This window comes from Ipomoea triloba, chromosome 6, assembly GCF_003576645.1.
Source record: "Ipomoea triloba cultivar NCNSP0323 chromosome 6, ASM357664v1".
In the NCBI taxonomy this organism is placed as follows: domain Eukaryota; kingdom Viridiplantae; phylum Streptophyta; class Magnoliopsida; order Solanales; family Convolvulaceae; genus Ipomoea; species Ipomoea triloba.
This window is the reverse complement of record NC_044921.1, coordinates 7,746,268-7,767,124: the sequence shown is the minus strand read 5'-3', so window position 1 is coordinate 7,767,124 and position 20,857 is coordinate 7,746,268. Positions and strand designations below refer to the sequence as shown.

General features: G+C 33.2%; 1 protein-coding gene across 1 annotated transcript; it reads left to right on the top strand.

Moving 5' to 3' along the window:
* The first annotated feature begins 2,225 nt into the window (after positions 1-2,225).
* On the top strand, positions 2,226-14,435 carry LOC116021994 (increased DNA methylation 1). Its single transcript, XM_031262533.1, has 8 exons — positions 2,226-2,543; positions 4,053-6,620; positions 9,622-9,751; positions 10,897-10,979; positions 11,674-11,918; positions 12,323-12,409; positions 13,024-13,123; positions 13,321-14,435. Exons 2-8 carry the CDS (start codon positions 4,095-4,097, stop codon positions 14,215-14,217), a joined length of 4,068 nt encoding a protein of 1,355 aa, XP_031118393.1. The 5' UTR covers positions 2,226-2,543; positions 4,053-4,094; the 3' UTR covers positions 14,218-14,435.
* Positions 14,436-20,857: the final 6,422 nt, after the last annotated feature.

Genomic DNA, 20,857 nt, shown 5'->3' with positions numbered 1-20,857 from the left:
CAAGATATGACACGCTTGATGAGTCGCAGCTCGAAGGTCAGTGATCCGCTCGCCGACTTTAGATGTCGTTGATCAAATTAATCAGTACATGTGCGACATGAATATTGCAAAAGGATGAACATATTTAAGTTGTAACTCTTTGTGTAAGGCAGAACCAGACGGTGAAAATCTATTAGAAGTACACCCACATAAATTCTTAATAGTTTGAGATTGTATGATTTTCTTAATCATTCATTGACATTAATTAAAGGTCGGTGCACCTGTTATGTTATTGCGGAAGATAGACCATTCTCTTGGTCTTTATAACAGTACGCGACTCATCATCACAAAATTGGAAGATCACATTGTTGAAGCAAGAATAGTAAATGGGACACATGATGGAACCAACGTTCTTATCCCTCGAATGTCTCTCACTCCTTCTAATATGAGATTTCCCTTCAAGTTCCAGCATAAATAATTCTCACTGATGCTTGCATATGCCATGACTATCAACAAAAGCCAGGGTCAAACACTAACTCACGTTGGGTTATTGCTGAAAAAATCAGTTTTTAATCACGGTCAATTGTACATGGCTTTCTCTTGAGTCACCCATCATGATAGCCTGAAAGTGCTAATTAGTTCTAGACGAGGATGGACAAGATTGTGTTGTTACTACCAATGTTGTCTACAAAGAGATTTTCAATAATGTATAAATAAAACCGGTGATATTATGTTTTTTTCCAAGATGAAAAAATTGCTATATATCTACACAAAAATATATCTTCCATACATATGAATTAGAATAACAATTGATTCATATAACTGAGTTACTAGAGAACGAGCATATTTACCCAATTTATAAAATTATAAACAATGATATATAAAATCTCTAAACTTCCAACACCGCATGTGTACATCTACACATTAGCTATTAATTAAGCAATTATTTACTGGAATTCAAACAAGGATAACATCAGAAAACATAATCAATTCAAACCATATATTCAATTGCACTATATAATATTTGATGTTATAATTTATATAATTCTATATCGATCCAAATATTCTTAATATATTACAACAAATCCATTCCGTGCATCGCACGGGTGAAAATACTAGTTTAATTTAATAAGAGTAAAATAGAGTGAGAAACTTAATTATGTCAAATTTGATTGAGATGAGGTTCGAACCTAAGACCTTTCTTATAGAAATTAATGGGTAAGTTAAAACTTAACGGAATATTAACGGAGAAGAGAATATTTAACGGAAAACTTAACGGATAATCATAAAAGTAAGGTTAAATTAGGTAATCTCTATTAATAATATTAATATGAATTATCTTAACCATCTATTTGATTAAATAATTCATCTGAACCATTCATTTGATTAAATAATTTGACCGCCATTTTTTCTACCCATTTTAGGTGTAACTCTCTTTGGCTCTTATTAGTATAGTAGAAATAAAGGCAACTGAACTTCAAATAACTTTGCATTTTTTAATTTGAAAAATAATATAAAAATAGATTCTGATAAACACATTTTTAAGCTAAGACTCAAAGATTCTTGAACTAATTATCATGTAAGTCTCAATTTAGAACAATTCTTATATCATGGACCATAGTCTATAAAACATATTATATGTGTGTAGTTACCCTGTTATGTTTATGTAGTTAACATATAATGCACTTGCATTTACAAACACATAAACTATTAATTGTATGTATAGAATATGTCAATTGCAGATACATAATTTGAAAGTGGACAAGCAATGTAGGGTATACTTAGAGCAACTACCTCAATAGTTTACATGGATATTGAGGAAAAAAATGACACTATGGAGGAGAGAGAGGGAAAATAAATCTCCTGCAAATGAAATGGTTTTTGCAGAAATGTGGGCCGCTGTGAATTGATTCTCCATCGCCAACTTGTCGTGTGGCTTTCAACACTGCGCCCAGCCTGAGCGCGTCAGGCGCGCCTAACAAATCCTTTTTTTTTTTTTAATAAATCAAATTTATTTTATTTTCTTTTTCATTTCCCTCTCATTTTCTCTTTTTTAATCACACTTACAAAAACTCTTCGACAATCGAAAAAACCCTCAATGGTCCACATAATCCTAATGATGATTAATGTTTGAGCCTTAAAATTTAAGGAAAGAAAAGGCAGTGTGAAGCTTTAATGAGTTGGATCAATTAAGGCAATTCCATTGCCGAGTACTAAGCAAACTCTAACTAAGATAAACAGAGAGAGGCAGATAAGAAGATAAGAGGAAAAAAAAAAAAGCGAAGCTTTTTAGTGGGAATGACACAGCATTGAGTACATAAATGTCATACGTTCACATTGTAGAGATGGTAGAGAGAGAAAATGACAAATCTTGCTTGACATCTGTCTGTGACTTTGGGGCAGAACCCGGGTTTTCCGAATCCAAATCCAAACCCTAACTTGTTTACTCAGAGTTACTGGCGATTTCTGTGTTAAATGGGGCTCAGCGAAACGTTGCCCTTTTGGTACAGAAGCTTGGCTATGTAGATTCAAAGAGAACCCTAATTTCCGACGTTACTGCGAAGGTGAGGATTCCCTTTTCTCTACTTCAACTGATTGAAAGAAAGCGAGTCTGAATTCTTCATTTCTTGAACTTAAAAGATGTGATCTTTCTACTTGATGTGCGGATTTTTGTTCCTTTAAGTGTATTTCGCCTTGTTGATTTGTTGAATTCGAGGATGTTTCCTCTCCTCTTATAATCTGTCTTTCATTGGAGTCTGAATTTGATTTTCCTTCAAATGCGGTTGAATGTGGGTGGGAGTTTGCGGTTTTCGAATACCAAAGGCTCGACCCTGCTATTCTGTGGGTGGATTTTTACCTGGGAACGCAAGAATCTTCCGGTTTCATTTCTCAGATTTTCAAATTCCATTTAACTTTCAGATATGGGCTTCTGTCTGTGGGTCTTCCTGTTTCATTTGACTTTGTTGTTTTATTTACTTGGTCTTGTTTTAAATTTTGTTCAAGCTAAACTTACATTTATGTGTGTAGTTTTTGGGATGTATTCGCATAGTTTAAGGTTCTTATGTTGTGAATACGTGTGCACTTGTTTACAAGGGTGCTGCATTGGATATATATATATATATATATATATATATATATATAAGTTGGCTTTTCAAATTTCAGCCACTTTCCAATTCTGGGTTTTATATCTTCTAAATTCTGGCATGCATTCACATTTTGGTTTAGAATTCTATTACATTGGACTATTGGAGTTGGAAAGTTGAAGTTGAACTTATAGTTTTGGTGACACTGTTCTCTAATTCATATCTTCTTTATGAAGATGTATTTAGCAAGAATTTGGCCTGCATGCCTAATATCAATTTTCATATTGAAACAAACATTTAAATGACTAAATGAGGGACTTCTCAAGAGATGGAATCATCATAGACACATTCGATACTTCTTGATTGATAGATAGATAGACAGATGAATAGATCTTTTCTTTTATTTTTCAATGTCATTTGCACAAATCTCTTCTTTCATTGTTCTTTGGGAATATATTGGAGCATAGATTTGTAATTTAAATACTAGATTGAAATGCCTCTGTTTCTGAAGTGTTCTCGATTTGATAAGAATAGATAATTTGTATGGAGTGGAGTAATATCTTTTCATATATGATACTATTTACACTGTTTTATTCGGGGAAAATGTTTTTAAAATGCGGTTTCTGGAAATGGGTGTATAATTTAAATGACATCTTTAAAATGTAGGGCATTTCACATTTACAAATTTGATATGGAGGATAAATGATAGTACATGTTTTAATCTTGAAAGGACATCATACTATCTATGCATTTGTGGCAGGATTAATCTTCTTTTCATTATGCACACAAGAAACACATTTTTTATTTGTGTCATTTTCATGCAGTGTCCTAGAACTAGAAATAGTAGATTAGTAGCAATGAACTTATGGGAAACTTAAATATAAGCTACTCTTGGTAGTGACTGATTTTGAAATTCTTTTGCTTGTATTTATTGAATAAGGAAACCTGAAATACTGCATTTGTGTTTTAAATTAAAATTTTACTTTGTAGGTAAGTGCACTGCAATATTGAGGAAAGCTATACCAAGCAATTATGTTGTTCCCCAAAGAATTTGATAATTTGTGTGATGATGGGTTCGAGGGTTCTACCAATGAGCATCAGATTTTTTCAGAGGTGTTCTTTGGAAGTGATGAAAGCAAAAAGAGGTGTCTTGTTACTGGAGTTAACAATTTTGAATGTGACTACAGGAAGCAAATCAACACCTCATGTTGCTTCTACAATGAAAATTCAGCATTGATGGTGCGTGAGAATTCTTATGGTACCATAGAGGAGTCTGCAGGGAAAACAGAAGAAAAGAAAGAGTTTTCTAACAGCAGGCCTTCTATAGTCAGAGGTTTAAACTCGGTGGCTTCCTCGGATGGTATTGTCAGAGTTATACCTCCACAAACAACTTTGGCTCACTCTCAAATTGTGACTTCTCATGTAGTTGAATCAACTAGCCAGGGGGTCACCTCTTGTTTCTATCTTCAGAAGGGGCATCATGAGCCGGACAGAGGACATGGAGTGGGTGAAAGTGATGACTTAAAACTAAAATCGTATCACTTGAATGGTAATGATGGAAAGAATGCTTGTAAAATAATAACCTCACCTGCTTCTCAGGAGAGCCATGTGACCAAGTTGTTGGCAGGCAATTCTCCACTTGTTGCAAAAAACTCAAGGGTTGTTCGATCAGCCAAATCAAAATGGAAGGATTCGTGCTTTGTGGAACTAGATGAAGCAGAGTTGTCTATGATTAAAGATACTCCAAATGATCCTCGTCCTATCCTGCGTTACCATATCAATCGCTTACTAAGAGCGGCTGGATGGGTAATTGGGAGGCGTAAAAGGAGTAGTAAATATAATGGTATTGGAGAATATGTTTACAGGTCACCTGAAGGAAGGCCTATTCGGGAATTTCGTAGAGCTTGGCTATTTTGTGGTGAGAGTTTGTTCACTGATGAAAATAGTGTCATAGCGGAAGAGGAGTCAAAGGTGTGGGCTGGCATGAATCAGTTTAGGTCTGACCTATTTAGTACGGTAGCAGAGATTGAAGAGAAACTGGTTAACTTGGAAACAACTTCATCGCTGGCTACTTTATGGTATCTTCTTGATCCTTTTGCAAATGTTGTATTCATTGATAAGAGAATACGCTGTCTTAAAGAAGGAAAAACAGTCATAGCAAACAGAACTTTTGCCAGATATGTAGAGGCTGTAGAAAACCAGCTTAATGAGAGAAGTATGAAATTTCTTCCCTGTAGCCCTTCTCTTATTGAAGATAGTGTGCTTGAGAATGATCAGTGCATAAAGAAAGAGTTCTGTGTTGATGAAAGTTCCCTGGACTTCAAACAGTCACAAGGAGGGGAAGGTAACTGTGGTAATGGTTTACCATCTCCTGATAAAAGGTCCATGCCCTTACTGGACACCTTCAATGGGCCACCTCCTAAATATAGGAAAATCTCAGGGAGTGACACTGGTGTTTCTGATCTAAGTTCCTTGCCAACTTGTGGATCTGATAGTACCTCTGAGCTGGCTGGTAGTTCCTTGTTTGATGTTCCTGTCAGTTTGGGAAATAATCCAACTTTGACAAGAACATATGAGACAGTTGGTAATAATCAAGATAGCAGCACTAGTTCCCTAGTATATCTTGAGGAAGAAGTAAAAGGCTTTGATTTGAAGATTGCCAATCAGCTGAGTTCTGTGTTGCAGGAGACTGTGGCTTTTGATTCAAATTGTTCAAATGATGATCTGGTGGACATTCAATGTATAGAAACAAGGACCAAAGGCTTATCTTATGCTGCAAGCTCTGTATCTAAAAAGAAAGCCCAGAAGAAATCAAGAAAAATATCTGAAATGAAACTGTCAAATTTGTATCAGCATGACAAAGTAGTATCTAATACGAATGGATTCTGTGAAGCCAATGGAAAGGGAATCCACCACAAAATTGGATCAATGAAAGCTAAGAAATTTCGTCCAGAGGATGATGATCTTTTGATTTCAGCTTTCTTAAAAAATAAAACCTTCAAATCTTCAAAAAAGAGGCCCTTTGGAAAATCCAAACCTCTGAGGAAAAGGAAGAGCCAGAAAGGCAGATGCAAGTTACTCCTACGAAGCCTTAATAGGGGTGGAAAGCACTTCATCGAGGGAAAGTGGCCTGCCTTTGCTTTAAGAACAGTATTGTCCTGGTTAATTCATTCTGGGGTAGTTTCTCTTAACGAAGTGATCCAATATCGTAATCTAAAGGACAATTCTGTGGTGAAAGATGGCTTTATTACTAGAGACGGGATATTGTGCAAGTGCTGTGACGAAGTATTATCCATCTCCACATTCAAAAGTCATGCTGGTTTCAAGTTGAACAGACCCTGTTTGAATCTTTTCTTGGAATCTGATAAGCCGTTCACATTATGTCAGCTTGAGGCTTGGTCAGCTGAATACAAGGCTAAGAAAACCACTCCTCGAACAGTACAAGTTGATGAGATGGATCAAAATGATGATAGTTGTGGGCGTTGTGGTGATGGTGGTGAGCTGATATGTTGTGATAACTGTCCATCTACATTTCATCAAGCATGCTTGTATGCGCAGGTTACCCATCCTACTTTACTACTTTAAAACAAATTTACAAGCTTTGCTTTTCCATTTTCCTTTTAGAACTGCGTGTAATAAATTCAACTCAACCGAGACTTGGTCCCAAGTAATGCCTGCTTAAATTTTCTGCTTTGTATTTTGTTTGCTCCCAAGAATCATGATCTATTAAAGTGATTTTCCTTTCTTTATAAAATATGATAGTATCTATTTCTCATCATGCTTGCGTTAGATTACCATCATCAATGTGATGAAAGGCATATTCCGAATCTAGCACAACTTGGTTTGTTAGAATAGTTAGAGTATTCCTGACTTGAGTTTAGGGGGTATTGTAAACTTAAGTTTTGGAATCCTAGATTTCTAGACCAGAAATATAAGTAGTTTATTACATTTATTTCCTTATTATCCAGAAAATTTTTGAGATGGTAGGTTTCCTAATTTTGTATCAGCTATCCCCTAATAGGGTAGTATAAATACCCTTCGTGATTGTAATCTTCATATTACTTTATTCAAGTTATTTAGTATAATATTTCTGTCTCTTATTCTTGGTTTATTCTCTAATTGTGCTTCCACCTTACCCTGGTGGTGGCCCTTTCCACCTGCTCAACCTCCATCTCATGATTTCTAATTGTTTTATATTCACCTGAGGAGGAAACAAGTCAAGCTGATAACTTGCTGTTTAATCACTTGAATCCATCTTGAAGGACATGTCCCTCAGTTTTTATTTGATTCACATGGAAATCTTGGCTGGGAGCCTGGGAGTAAAGGTGTAAATTGTTTTCTCCTTGAACATTGTGTTGTTGTGAACCTGCTTGACATTAGCAATATTGACATTGGCAGTTCCATTCTGTTCTTAGCAAGCTAGACCGGTGATTTCTCAAGTTATCATCTGATGAACGCTAGCTGTTAATTTCATGTTTTCTAGTAAATGTAATCTCATACATTAATTGCTTTTCAAATGTTATAGACCTTTTATAAATATTTAATTATTTATAACTTTTTCACACTGGATTCTCTCACTTGGTTCTATTATCTGAGCTGCACTTCTTCAAATTTGAAGTAGGCGAGTTCAAGCTTTATTAGGAAGGCCCCACCCCCACCCCCCACCCCCGCATAATAAGGAATGAGTTCAAGTTTTTAAATGGCTAATGGTGCTAATGCAACAAAAAGTGGTCTTTATGGTTATGATTGATCATGTTTCTAACAGACAACATACTTATCAACAAAAACTGTATATATGGCAGACAACATATGAGCATTTTTTGTGAAATGCTTGTCTGCCGTATACACTTGTTTCTATAGGAGGTAAAGGTTATTTACATTTTCCAGTCCTAGGTTGGAGGGTTGACATGCTAACTTGAAATGCCTCCCCACTTACTTTGCTCTTTCACTTCTTAACCAAAATCAAGACAGGGAACCTACCCATCCTTTTGCTATCTTTCCTTCAGCCCCTCTAATTTTACCCCATACCAAACACAATTTTTTGTTCAGGAAGGTTATCTGGATTGTTCTATTGTTTTAGAGACGTATTAATAACAGAGAATGGCATGTTTTGTATTAGACATGCTCAAGATTATGATCTCTAAGTAATAAAATGGAAAGCATACCTTTCAAAAAGAAAAATAAAAGAAAGAGACGAAGAATATGGACAGATAGAAATATCTTTTAAAAAATAGAAATAGCTAAAAACAAGCCATGCTTTCCCTTTTCTTCTAGTTGCTATGTAATCTGTATTGTAGTTAACTAAAGTTTTATTTAATATATTTGTGGGATATAAGGAAAAAAGATACGAAGTAGAGGGAAGATGGGCACATCAGATTAAGAATATATAAATAAATTAGCTATTCTCAAGTATTTTGATTTATTAGAATTTTAAGTTTTAACATAACAACCAAAGTAGGTCTACTAAATGGGAGGAGGAATAATAAGCAAAAAATTTTTATATGCACATGTGGTAAGGGCTACTTGTGGTGAAGTTTTTTTATTAAGGAAAAGGTAGACCAGTTATGGAGAAGTGCTAGTTGCTTATTCAATATGGATGCATTCGTTGCTTGTTTTAAAAATGACATGACTCTTATATAGATCCGTTGTGGAGTTCCTATGAATCTGTGCTAGAATTAAAAGGATTTCAAAGATTTTCCCCAGTTGATCTTTCCATCTTAAAGCTATTCCATTTTTAGTAGTGTTGAATGTGTCAACATTCAAGAATGAGTGGCTTTTCGGAATGACTTACCAAAGTTTAGGCATGACTTACCTAGGACTGATTAATATAAGGTCAATACAAACATGGTCTCATTTTGGACAAATCAATAAATACATACTGAACCGAATTCCAAAAATTTGCATCTTTTAAAATAAATCTAGCAAGGATATTAATATTCTTAAGTGATGTCATGACTCTTGTACAGACCTGTAGTGGAATTTTTGTAAATCTGCCCTAGGCTTTGAGAGTGGATTTGGAGAATTTATCCCAGAGGTTTGAAAAGAAGTCTTCATCTGATTCCAGCTAGACTTTAATGCTTTTTTCTTTTTTATTTTATTTTTATTTTTTATTTTTATAAATTATAAATAATTTGAATTTTATTTATTTTTGACTTTTTGATTGATAAATTAATAGAGATGATTTAATATGATGGATCATAATCATTGTCTCCATTTGTTTTTCTGTCATTTTCCCCACTTTTAGATTCATTAATTGTTATTCTGTATATGCTTTTGAATAAGCAATTATTTTTAACTTTTAAGCATTACCTCTGAATTGTGGGTTTTTCGTCTTCCATTACCTCTGAATTGTGGGTGTACCTAGACTGTTAAATGGACAGAAAAAGATCCCGTGAATTTACCAAAAAAAAAAAAAATTGGCAAGATATAAGGCATTTAATAGCTATAGTTATATTCAATTGTTGATTGAGGTTAACATTTTATGCTTTTGAGACACATTTTGTATTGGTGATTAGTTGATGAATGAATAAATTAACCTTATCTATTCCTGTTTTTTCAGGAACTTCCTGAAGGCAGTTGGTATTGTCCGCATTGTACATGCCAGATTTGTGGGGATGTGGTTAAAGATAATGAGGCATCCAGTTCTGCAACCTCTGGTGCATTAAAATGTGCCCAGTGTGAACATAAATGTAAGCACTGGACTAATTTGCATTCTTCTTTTGTCTTTGAGAGTCCATATTCTATATAATCTGCTGTTCTTTTTTGGGCAAGTTTTCATTTTTGTAGAAAGAAAAAGATCACTGTTTTGGTCCCTCAATTGTTTTGCAACTGTCAATTTAGTCCCTAATTTTCAATTTGAGCCAATGTAATCCCCCAATTGTTTTAAATTTCGTCAATTAAATCCCTTAGTCACTATTCCGTCAGTCAGCCGTTAGTTACCCTAATTTTAATGGGCATTTTAGACATATCTCATTACCCCTTTTATCACCTTCAACTGTCCATTGATATTATCACCATTCCCCATCTGCCCCTCCGGTCTCCGGAGGCTGTTGAAGAAACCCTCATTGTTGCCGGCGCGATCCTCCACTTGATCGATAAGCAGTACTCCGTCGAGCTTGCCACCGCTAGTCAGTCTCTGGCAAGGAGATATCGCCGTCACAGTCTTCGCCAGGGTTGCAGTCTAGATCCAGTGGCCGTTAACCAAGGACCTGGCCTCCATAAAGCTCGACAATTCGCATGACTTCTCATTTCAATTTCCAAATGTGGACGATGATTCAGATTCGAGTGATGAAGAAAAAGGTAAGGGGAAGAAGAAAGATAAACACAAGGAAAAACAAAAGGATATGGGAAACGACATGTTAAACTATGGACTAACAATTGCCTCCAAAGGTCAGGATAATTTGATCAAAGAGCTGGATTCAATTTTGGACAATTGCAGCAGCTTTTCGGTTCATAGGGTGGAGGAAACCGCGTTAGTACTTAGTAGTGATTGGAGGGCTGGTGGCGAAGGAGGTGTCCCCTGCCGACTTGAAGTCAGAGAAGAAGAAGGAGGCGTTGGAAGGGGGTAACCGGGTAATGAGAAATGTCTAAAATGCCCATTGAAATTAGGGTAACATGGCTGACTGACGGAATAGTGGCTAAAGGATTTAATTGACGAAATTTAAAATAATTGGAGGATCACATTGGTTCAAATTGAAAATTAGGGACTAAATTGAGTTAATTGACAGTTGCAAAACAATTGAGGGACCAAAACAGGGATTTTCCCTTGTAGAAATTCTGTCATTATTTTCTTATTTTTAACTAAGTCTTGGATAACCTTGATAATTATGAACAGATCATGAGGCATGCTTGAAGGAGAAGGGCAGAGAAGGTGGAGAGGCATCTGAGACCTGGTTCTGTGGGGAAAGATGTCAGGAGGTAAAACATTGGATATCTTATTATGTTCAATTAAAAAGAAAGGATTAGAGATCATTCTTTCTTGCAGTAGGTCTTTAATGCAATTATAAATTGAGGTATATTTCCACTTTGATATATATGCTTCTCTCTTGAAAAGTCAAGTATAATATGAAATGTTGAGACACAATTAAATGCCTATGATTCTCCCAGCGTAAGATTACATCGTATTAGTTGGAAATATCTAACTATACATAGTGAAGTTTCCTGTTATACAGATATTCTGAGTAAATAGTCTTGATCCAATGGGAGTTTTTGTTCTTTGATTATCTGCTGTTTTAATTGCGATTTATGACTTTGAAGCATGCTGTATGCCTAGTTTTATGAGTATCTTTTGGTTGTTGAATGAACTTTTGTCTACTTATTCTCCTTAATGATCCCAAAGAGATGGAAATGGTATCAATAAATTCATCTTCAAACTTTGTTAGAGGTTAAAAGCACCAAACACTTGTATTACAAAACAAATTTGAGAGATGGAAACCTCTTTGTTGCTTTTGAGAAGGTTCATATTTGCAGATAGGAAATTAATGCTTTGTTTTTGAAGTGGTTGTGGTAGTTTTACTGAACTGTAATAATTTCACTGTTGTACTAATGTACTTTATCTGGTTGATGATGGCCATTCATGTTGCCTTTCAAAATAACTTAAGGTATTATGCAGGTATACTCAGGTCTACAGTCTCGCATTGGGCTTACAAATTTTCTCTCCGATGGCCTCTGTTGGACGCTTCTGAGGTGTATTCCCGGTGACCTGAAAGTTCATTCTGCACAGCGATTTGTTGCCTTGGTAGCAGAGTGCAACTCCAAGTTAGCCGTTGCTCTTACAATCATGGAGGAATGCTTTCTTCCAATGGTGGATCCTAGAACCGGTGTAGACATGATACCCCAAGTAATCTACAACTGGGGGTGAGTGCATTTTCTTTTGGACATAAACTTTTTTCGGTGCTACTTAAAATTTTGTTTTCTGCACTTCTCTTCTGCAAAAGGGAGATTGAAAACACGGAAAACTATCCTTTTATCTCCGTACATTTTAACATGGCTTACAGAATTAGTAGTCATTGTTAGTTATTTCTACTGTCGGATAAAAGTTTTGGTTGAACTGTTGTGTTATGATCAACGCATCAGTGTGCAATATGCATCTGGCTGATGGATAGTTGATCTCTTCTACCTAAAGCTAGTTCTTAGATGTGAGCTATGTTGCATATTTCTGTATCTTATATAAATTAAAATGGGGGGTTTGGTTATCTTAATAATAACATTTCTGATTCTTAAGTTGAACCACTGTGACTAACCTGTTTACTTCTTTGCAGATCACAATTTTCACGTCTAAATTATTACGGGTTTTACACTGTGGTCTTGGAGAAAGACGATGTGTTGGTATGCGTAGCTTCAATCAGGTAACTTATGGTGTATGATTTCTTTTGATGACATGCTTGTCATTCCTTTTTTAATAAGCAAATGTTTTAGGAAACACACTTGAAAGAAGGTGCAAAGTGTTTCATAGGAAGTACTCACCCCCAAACCATAAATCTACAGATATCAAGAAATTCATCATGATTCCCTCGAGTAGAAAACACAAACACAAAACTCATTAAACCTTCCAAAAATACCTGCAAAATTTCAGACTACAGAGTACAGAGAAACCTATATTAACTGCTAATTAGCATGTGTATCATCTCCTTTTCATTCGTTCTTGGTTTTTTTTTTTTTTTTGGGTAATCAACACTAATTCCAGCCTCTCAAGTTTCCTTCCCGCTTGGTTTCTGCCATTCTGTCAATGTTATTTCAGATGAAACCACGAAACTTATCAATGGTTTTGACAGCAAAAGGTCGAACTGTTGTCATAATACTTTTAAGACGGTGGAAATTTAGAAAGGCATTCCTTCAAGTTACCCGCCCAAATTCCTATATTTGCAATATATCTGTGTTTCAAAGGGTTTAGTTTTCCTCTTATTGCTTATTGGAATTTTCTTACGAGTAGAAGATTACCCCGGATTTGACACTGATGCAGGATCCACGGGTCTTCGGTTGCAGAGATGCCCCTCATTGCAACTTGCAGCAAATATCGCCGCCAGGGAATGTGCCGGCGCCTAATGAATTCTCTGGAGGAGGTACTGTTTTTTCTCTGCAGAAAAAAGAAATAAAAAATCTCTTTGAAAAGTTTTTGGTGAATGCTCGGCTTGTTCATCTACTTTGAATGGCATCCGAGTTTGAAATCTTTCTGCAACCCTTGATATTCTTTTTTATCTCAAAGTTCTTTGCGGTCTCGATGGGGTAAATTTACACATTAACTTGATTGTGGATCCAGATGCTAAAATCTTTCAAAGTAGAGAAGCTTGTAGTATCTGCAATTCCCAGTTTAGTGGAGACATGGACAGTAGGTTTTGGTTTCGAACACTTGGAAGATAGCGAGAAACGGAGCTTGAGCAACATCAACCTCATGGTGTTTCCTGGAACTGTTTGGTTGAAGAAGTCTTTGTATGAAAATGGACAACAAAGTTCGTTTCCATCAAAAGCGGTTGATCCAGCTGACTCCCGACCTTCCTGTGAAAACGACCATACAACCGAGGCTGATCAACTATTCCAACAGAACTCGTCTCCTTATAATGAAACCAGGAACTCCGACAGTGTGAACTTGCAACCGAGGGATGAACTAGTTGCTGATACGCATGGTCAAAGCTCAAAGTTCTGCGAGAATGAAACAGTTTTTGACGTAGAAGCTCCAGAACCCGGAAAAGGTTCTAACGAGGACTCATTCCTTCCAACTGTCGACGCTGAAACGGGAATCAGACACCATAACTCTGTAAACACGCTGTCAGTGGATGACCGAAGCTGTGGTGAGAGCTCCAAGCTCCTCTCAAGCAAGGAATCGACTTCATCATTGACAGGCAGTGAAGCTGAAGCTGAAGTAGTTTGTAGCGTAAAAGCTGAAGAATTCTTTGAAGTACAGCCCTCCCCCGCCCCTGCCCTACAACACACCGACCCGGGAATGGAAATCAGACGCCCCCACAATGAAAATTTGCAAGTGAGCAAAGAACAGGGTGGAGAAGTCCCCGGGGGTCCAGATGTAGTGCCCTTTTTTGTTGGAAAGCAACATGAAATTGGAGGTTGTAGTGTACAAGTAGTAGATATGTTAGACGGTAGACAATTTTGTGTAGATGAACAGTCAAGGAGAATCCATGGAATGCAAGTGAACCAAAAATGATTCTTTAGGAAGTATTACTCTTCATTTATATACAGCTTTTTGCTTCCATTTTCATGAGAACAAATGATGAAAACCCATCAGCAGCAATCTGGAAGGAAGTTTCAGTTTCAAAAAAGCTGCATATATTAAGGTTTTGTCATTTTAACGTTGGATAGGTGCAATGTCTTGCCAATGATGCTAAGATTCTATTATAATAATATTCAAAATTTATTGAATAATTATCTAATTCCTTATTTTACAGTTCAATAAAGCTCTAAGAATAAGTTTTTTGCACATGGATTTTTCCAAGAATTGTCTCATTTAGACATTTACTGATTTACTCTGCATTAGTTTTTTTAGTTCGAGGAGAAAATAGTGCAATGAAAACCCTAATAGTGAGTATTCTTCCTCAAAACACGTATGGATATGGATAGATTTGAGTATATTGATACAACTACACAAACTTTCCTGAAACACCAAAAGTATAAAAGAACGGAACAAATTATAGAAAAGGACAATGAAAACAGTAATAGAGAAAAAGACAAACTTGAGAAAAACTTACCATTAACCACAAAGTCATAAAACAAATCAGAATGAACAACCCATCAAATGAAAAGTAACCCACGTCCACTTGTACGATCAAGCAAAACTCTAAGCTCAATACCCGAAAGTAGTTGATAGCAAGGGCAAAAGAATGTAAAAAAAAAAAAAGGAACAAACAACATAGCACAAAGTACAACCCATTTTGATGAAAAAAGATTGAACTTTGCCAATGCAAACAAACCTTGACACTTTATTAGTATACATAGATATAAGAGGTACTTACGGTATTATGGAAAAGTTGTAAAGGAAATAACTCATTCTCACAAATGCTATTATCAATAATAAAAAGTTAAAATAAATGATATAATATGTTTATTTTTAAGAATGTTATTCAATACATATTAGTGTGCAAGGAAGGTCTGATATTAATCAACAAGTATAAAAGGACTCATACATGTTGTGAGGTACTTAATTCGCCCCTCACAACAAAGAGACTGCTATATAATTTAAACGCTTTAAAAAATTGAGTTGTATTTATACTAGTACAAACTCACATCCCTTTTTCAATGTGGGACAAAATTTCTTAAAAGTCTTTCCAAACTCCATTTTTATTATAACTCAGTGGTACATTTTGAGAATCAATTTTTTATTCACTCATTATCTATTATAAGAGGTATTGAAAGAGGCACTTTTAGTATTATGAAAAAGTTATTACTAAGAATTTAAGAATAGCTAATATCAAAATTCCCTAAGTATGGTTATTCCACTTGCACAAAGGAAATAACTTATTCTCACAAATGTTATTATTAATAATAAAAGATTAAAATAAATGATAGAATATGTTTATTTTTAAGAATGTTATTCAATAGAAAACACTGATGTGCGTGGAAGGGTTGATATTAAATCCGCAAATATAAAAGGACTCATACATGATGTTTATTAGATTTTGGTGGAACTATGATTACTTTGTGAATTGTGAGTACTTAAAATTGTGAAAAGAATAATGACTAGGTATGGTAAACATGTCAAATTATATTGCACCATTTTCAGTGTTTGGAGGGTTAATTGAAACTTTTTTTTTTAAATAAAAAATAAAAAAGGTTAAGAATCTAGCTAATTGCATAATTGTCCTTAATTACTTCAATAACTTATTTGACTTTTGTTTTTTTTTTTAATAATAAACAATTAAACACCATGTGTAATTTTAATTTTTTACCTTACTTCTTTAAGAAAAGTTCAAAGGCATGCAAGATTAATATGTTAAAGCTTTATATTGGCATTATTTTTGGCTTAAATAGGTTAGCACAGTCTACGAAGTTTAGTTGTTTTATTTCTTAGAGTTAGACGATTGCAACATAAAATCCATTAGGGGTAACTAAAGAGTCAACATAATCTATAAAGAATCTTTGAGAGAGTTTCTGTGGAAAATATTCTATATAATTTATGATTGGTTCACAAGAGTTAACATCTTTGATCGAGAAGATTTTCAAGATTTTTAAGTTAACACATCTAGGAGCGTCACTGAGTGGATTATGAGTCTATATGAGAATTAGTACGTCATCTTTGATAAAAATAAAAGGGAGGTTACAGAGTATTAGACGATTGATACAGAGCTTTAAACATATTATTTTGACCACTTCATTCTCTCACAAGTAGTCTATTTAAGCTACAACAATGTTTTAAACCAAGACTTTGAAAATCAAATTGTTTTCTACCAATTGGGAGTTTGCACCAATCCACACAAGGGAAATTGTAGTAGTGAGATCAAGGTGAAGTCTTAAGACGTTGGTAGTGCCTTCGTTCTCGACCAATTCACATAATTGGAACAAGATTGAGTCATTACAAGAAAATAGATTTTTCTTGGCTGTAAATTTTATCATCTTCAATTCTTAAAATGTCAGTGGCTTGTGGAGTGGGTAATCACAAGATTGTGAGTCTCGTCGTCAATGTAGGAGATTTATCTTTGAAATACACAAATAAATTCTTGTGTCTTTTATGTTTTACGCTTTTGCATTATATTATGATACACTTACAGTCATGCATATTGTTTTAACTAGATTTAATATAATATTCATTACTTCATGGATTGTTTAATCTTGATAATATATATGAATTGTGTTAATTCAAGAAAAATTGTTATAAAAATTACAAGTCAAAATCCTACAGAGTTATTGGTTTAATGCACATGTTTTTCGTTCTTAATATTGCTTCCATGTTAAGTCATACCATATCACTTGTTAGTTTTAGTATTTAACATTGTTATAAATTGATATGAAACAATTTTTCTTCATATTTATAATAAACGAGACCATATTTTGTAATGGAGATTGCAACATACGTTATTAGTCTACTATGTACAAGTTTGCATGCCCTTTAAACCTCACTTTAATTTAGAACTTAGAAAGGAACATTTTATTTTATAATAATAAGAGATAGAAAGCTCACAAATTACAATGCCCAATGGTGACTATTTTTTGTTATTCTATGCAGTGAACCTTCCTTGAAGATGCTCTATACTTTTTGTTTATTCATATATCTTCATTAATTTAATATTTCCCTCTGCACAATACCTTTTTCTATCCAAATATGAATTAGCATTTTTTTTTATTTCTTTTAAATTTTCGTTTTTATTTTCTTTTGTGAATTTTAAAAATATGTTTACCAACATTACTTATTTTCCTTATTTTCCTTTAACCAATTTTCCATTTCTCTTAGAAAAACAAAAAAAAAAAAAAAAAAAAAAAAAAAAAAACAAAAAAAAAACAAAACAAAAAATTGTCAAATTAATTAATGCATACATGAAATTTTCATTTTTTTTTCCAAATGTAATAAGATTATCAATTTCAACTTAAGTAATAGGAAAAATGGTCAAATAAGTCATTGAACTTAATATTAAAAAATAATTAAGCCCCTAAATTTTAAAAAGTTGAAATGAAGCACATCAATTTGTTATTTGTATGCATTTGATCGAGCCAGACCAATAACTAATCATTCACCAATAAAACAGATCAGATAATGAAGGTTCTTTCGATTGATTGGTGATCGTATCAGGTGACTGGTGGCTGACAACATGTTCACCAGCCGCCTTCTTTTTATGTTTGAAAAAGCGATTAGCTTGTTGGTCTTGGTTGCCAAAATCCTAAAGTAACTCTTATTATCAATTTATTGGTGGATAATCGGCATATTAGGTTCAAATGCACAAAAATAACAAGTTGATGCGCTTAATTGTTACTTTTTAAAGTTTAAGGATCTAATTATTTTTTTGTATAAAGTTCAAGGACTTATTTGGCCATTTTTAATTCTTAAATAATATTATCTATATGTTCACTGAATATATAAATTTATACAAAAAGTTTAATATAATACATACACTTGAGTAATGTATGGAGTGGAATTCAAATACAAAATCTTAATCTTAACTCAACTAATAAATTTGAATGTCAACGCGAACAAATGAGTGTTGTCACTCATTGCATAACACTAACCAATTTTCCAATAATTATTTTTTTTCTCATCCGAATATATAAGTGAATCAATCTAGTTTTAAGATTCGATACAAAATTAAAATGTACACTTCTGTGCACATTGAACGCAACCAGGAACCCCATCCTGTCACTATAAACAAGTCTTAGTGAGATTTCTTATCTACGAGACTAATATTTGAGGCACTAATTGTATTTTTTAACTGAGTAATATGTAAATTTTACTATTACTTGGTGGTTTGTTTGACTAAGCTAACTTCTCACCTGATTAAGAATACCTATACATAAAATTAATTACTGTGAGTCACTAAATTACCGTGATTTACATCATCTCACATGTTCTGTCGAGCCGGGATTGGGGGGCCATTGGGGGTTAGGAATTCAACTTTGTGAGAGAAGAAAAATGCATATACATAAAATTAATTTCTATTTTAGTTATTATTATTATTATTATTAAATTTTTCTATTTTTGGTTATCGAGTTCAAATTGAGTATATTAGTTTCTAAATATTGAAAATGTATAAAGTAAGTAAACATTTTCACTATTTTATGATCAAGTTTAATAGACTTTGAAGTCAATGACTAAAACAATATAACTAATTCTAATACATCCATCAACACATATAATTTTTATTTCAAAAATAAAAATTACCATGATTTATATCTTCCCAATGCTCTATCGGATCGGAGTGGGGAGCCCTTGAGGTTGGGAATTCAACCTTTTAGGAATAAATTTTTATTTCAGAAATAAAATAAGAAATTGGTAATGAACTAATGAAGCATAGCGAAAGTATAATTAATTCTAATACATCCATCCACACCTATAATTTATATTTCAAAAATAAAATAGGAAATTGGTAATGAAGCATTAACCAATTACGGAGTTACAAATATAATTGAACATGATGTGATGAAAAAATAATTAAATAAGAAAAATAAAATTTAAAAAAATATTTTGGTGAGGTCTAAAATGGTCCAAAGAGGAAGCAAGACTTTGGTGGATCTCCTCCCCTATCCATTCAATATAAAATGAAGAAGATGCCAAATGTAAGTCAGAAGCTAAGCAAGCATTAAATTTTCTCAAAACATAAGCAACTCATGCATTTAATAATACCAAGCCAACTTGTTTAAGCTATTAATTTTGTAATTATAATATTGTAAGTTCAATCTCTGATCCTCCTATAGAAGCGACTTATTAATCTTTTTAATTTGAACCAGTTAATTATGGACAATGGTAGCAGATTAACCTCATCACCCAATTTCTTTTTTAATCCTTATTAGATAAGATTAGAAAATTCTAAATTTACCCTCTAAAAATATTATTTTTTTCCTATTTTTATCCAAATCTTGAGTACGAGATTAGTCCAACTGAATTAACTTGATCAATGCTCATTCAGGATAACTTTTCCAAGAACATTACAACATACTAGATGAAGAAAAGGAAAACAAAAATTGTGATATTGATCAATCAGTGTATTGTATAAGTTGAGATAAAAATTAAATAGACTAAAAAGTGGAGATAATTATAATATAGCTCCACAATAATTGTGATGTTGTTAACAAAAAATACTAATAAAGAGCTTAGATGTCCAATATATGCTAACTAAATGCAATAATTTATTACAATTGGTTTATTGGTAGAAGTAATATAACAATTCATTAACATATTGTAGTTCTTATATATAGTTTTGATTTACAATAAAGTTTACAATTATTATCTAAAAGTGTGTTTAGTGTGAAACTCGCCAATTGGCCCTAGCTAGCAAAAGACTACAACAGGTAAACAAATTTAAATTGCGCATAGCTGTACCGATCAACTCAAACTAAAAATGACTAATAGACAACTCTCACAAGAATCGAACTTGATGCACTTATATATATATATATATATATATATATATATATATATATATATATATATATATATATATATTCTAAACCAATTTAATATTGAATTTAAATAAAAATCAAAATTAAAAGTATCTTATTCATTGAACTTTTATCAATTTAGTTGATTTGTTTTATTAGGCAAATAAATTAAAAATCACTTGTCTAGATATATGAGTTTGAGAACATTTAATATTGAGAATGATTCATATCCAAAATAATCTTATATAGAATATAAAATATTTTAATCTTCTTTATTTTAATCAAAAGTAAAAATATTATTATAATCAAAAGATTTGAAAATAAAATAAACTGAATAATTAATTTAAAAATGATCAAAATAAGTCCATAAATCAGGTAAATCATGTAATTGAATTCCTAACTACAAAAGTTCTACTGAGACTTATTAAATGAGTAAAAATTTGTAATTGTAACTAGGTTTTAGCCTTACTTATTCAATACTTTATTGATGATTTAAAACTAAATAGACTTTCACATGTAGTAATGACTTGGCATAAATTGAATAATGAGTATTATACAAAAATTGTAAAATTTTTAAAGATTAAAATGCCCGATGGATGCAATGCCTGGTGTTTTATTTTTAAATTCTATTTTAATACAAAATTTGAATAATTTTTAATTTTTAAAAATTTCAAAATACTTTTTAAAATTTTGTATAAGATTTTCAATTAATATCAAATTGCCACATTTGAATAAAAGTACACACGAAAGTTTTATGAACGCTAAAT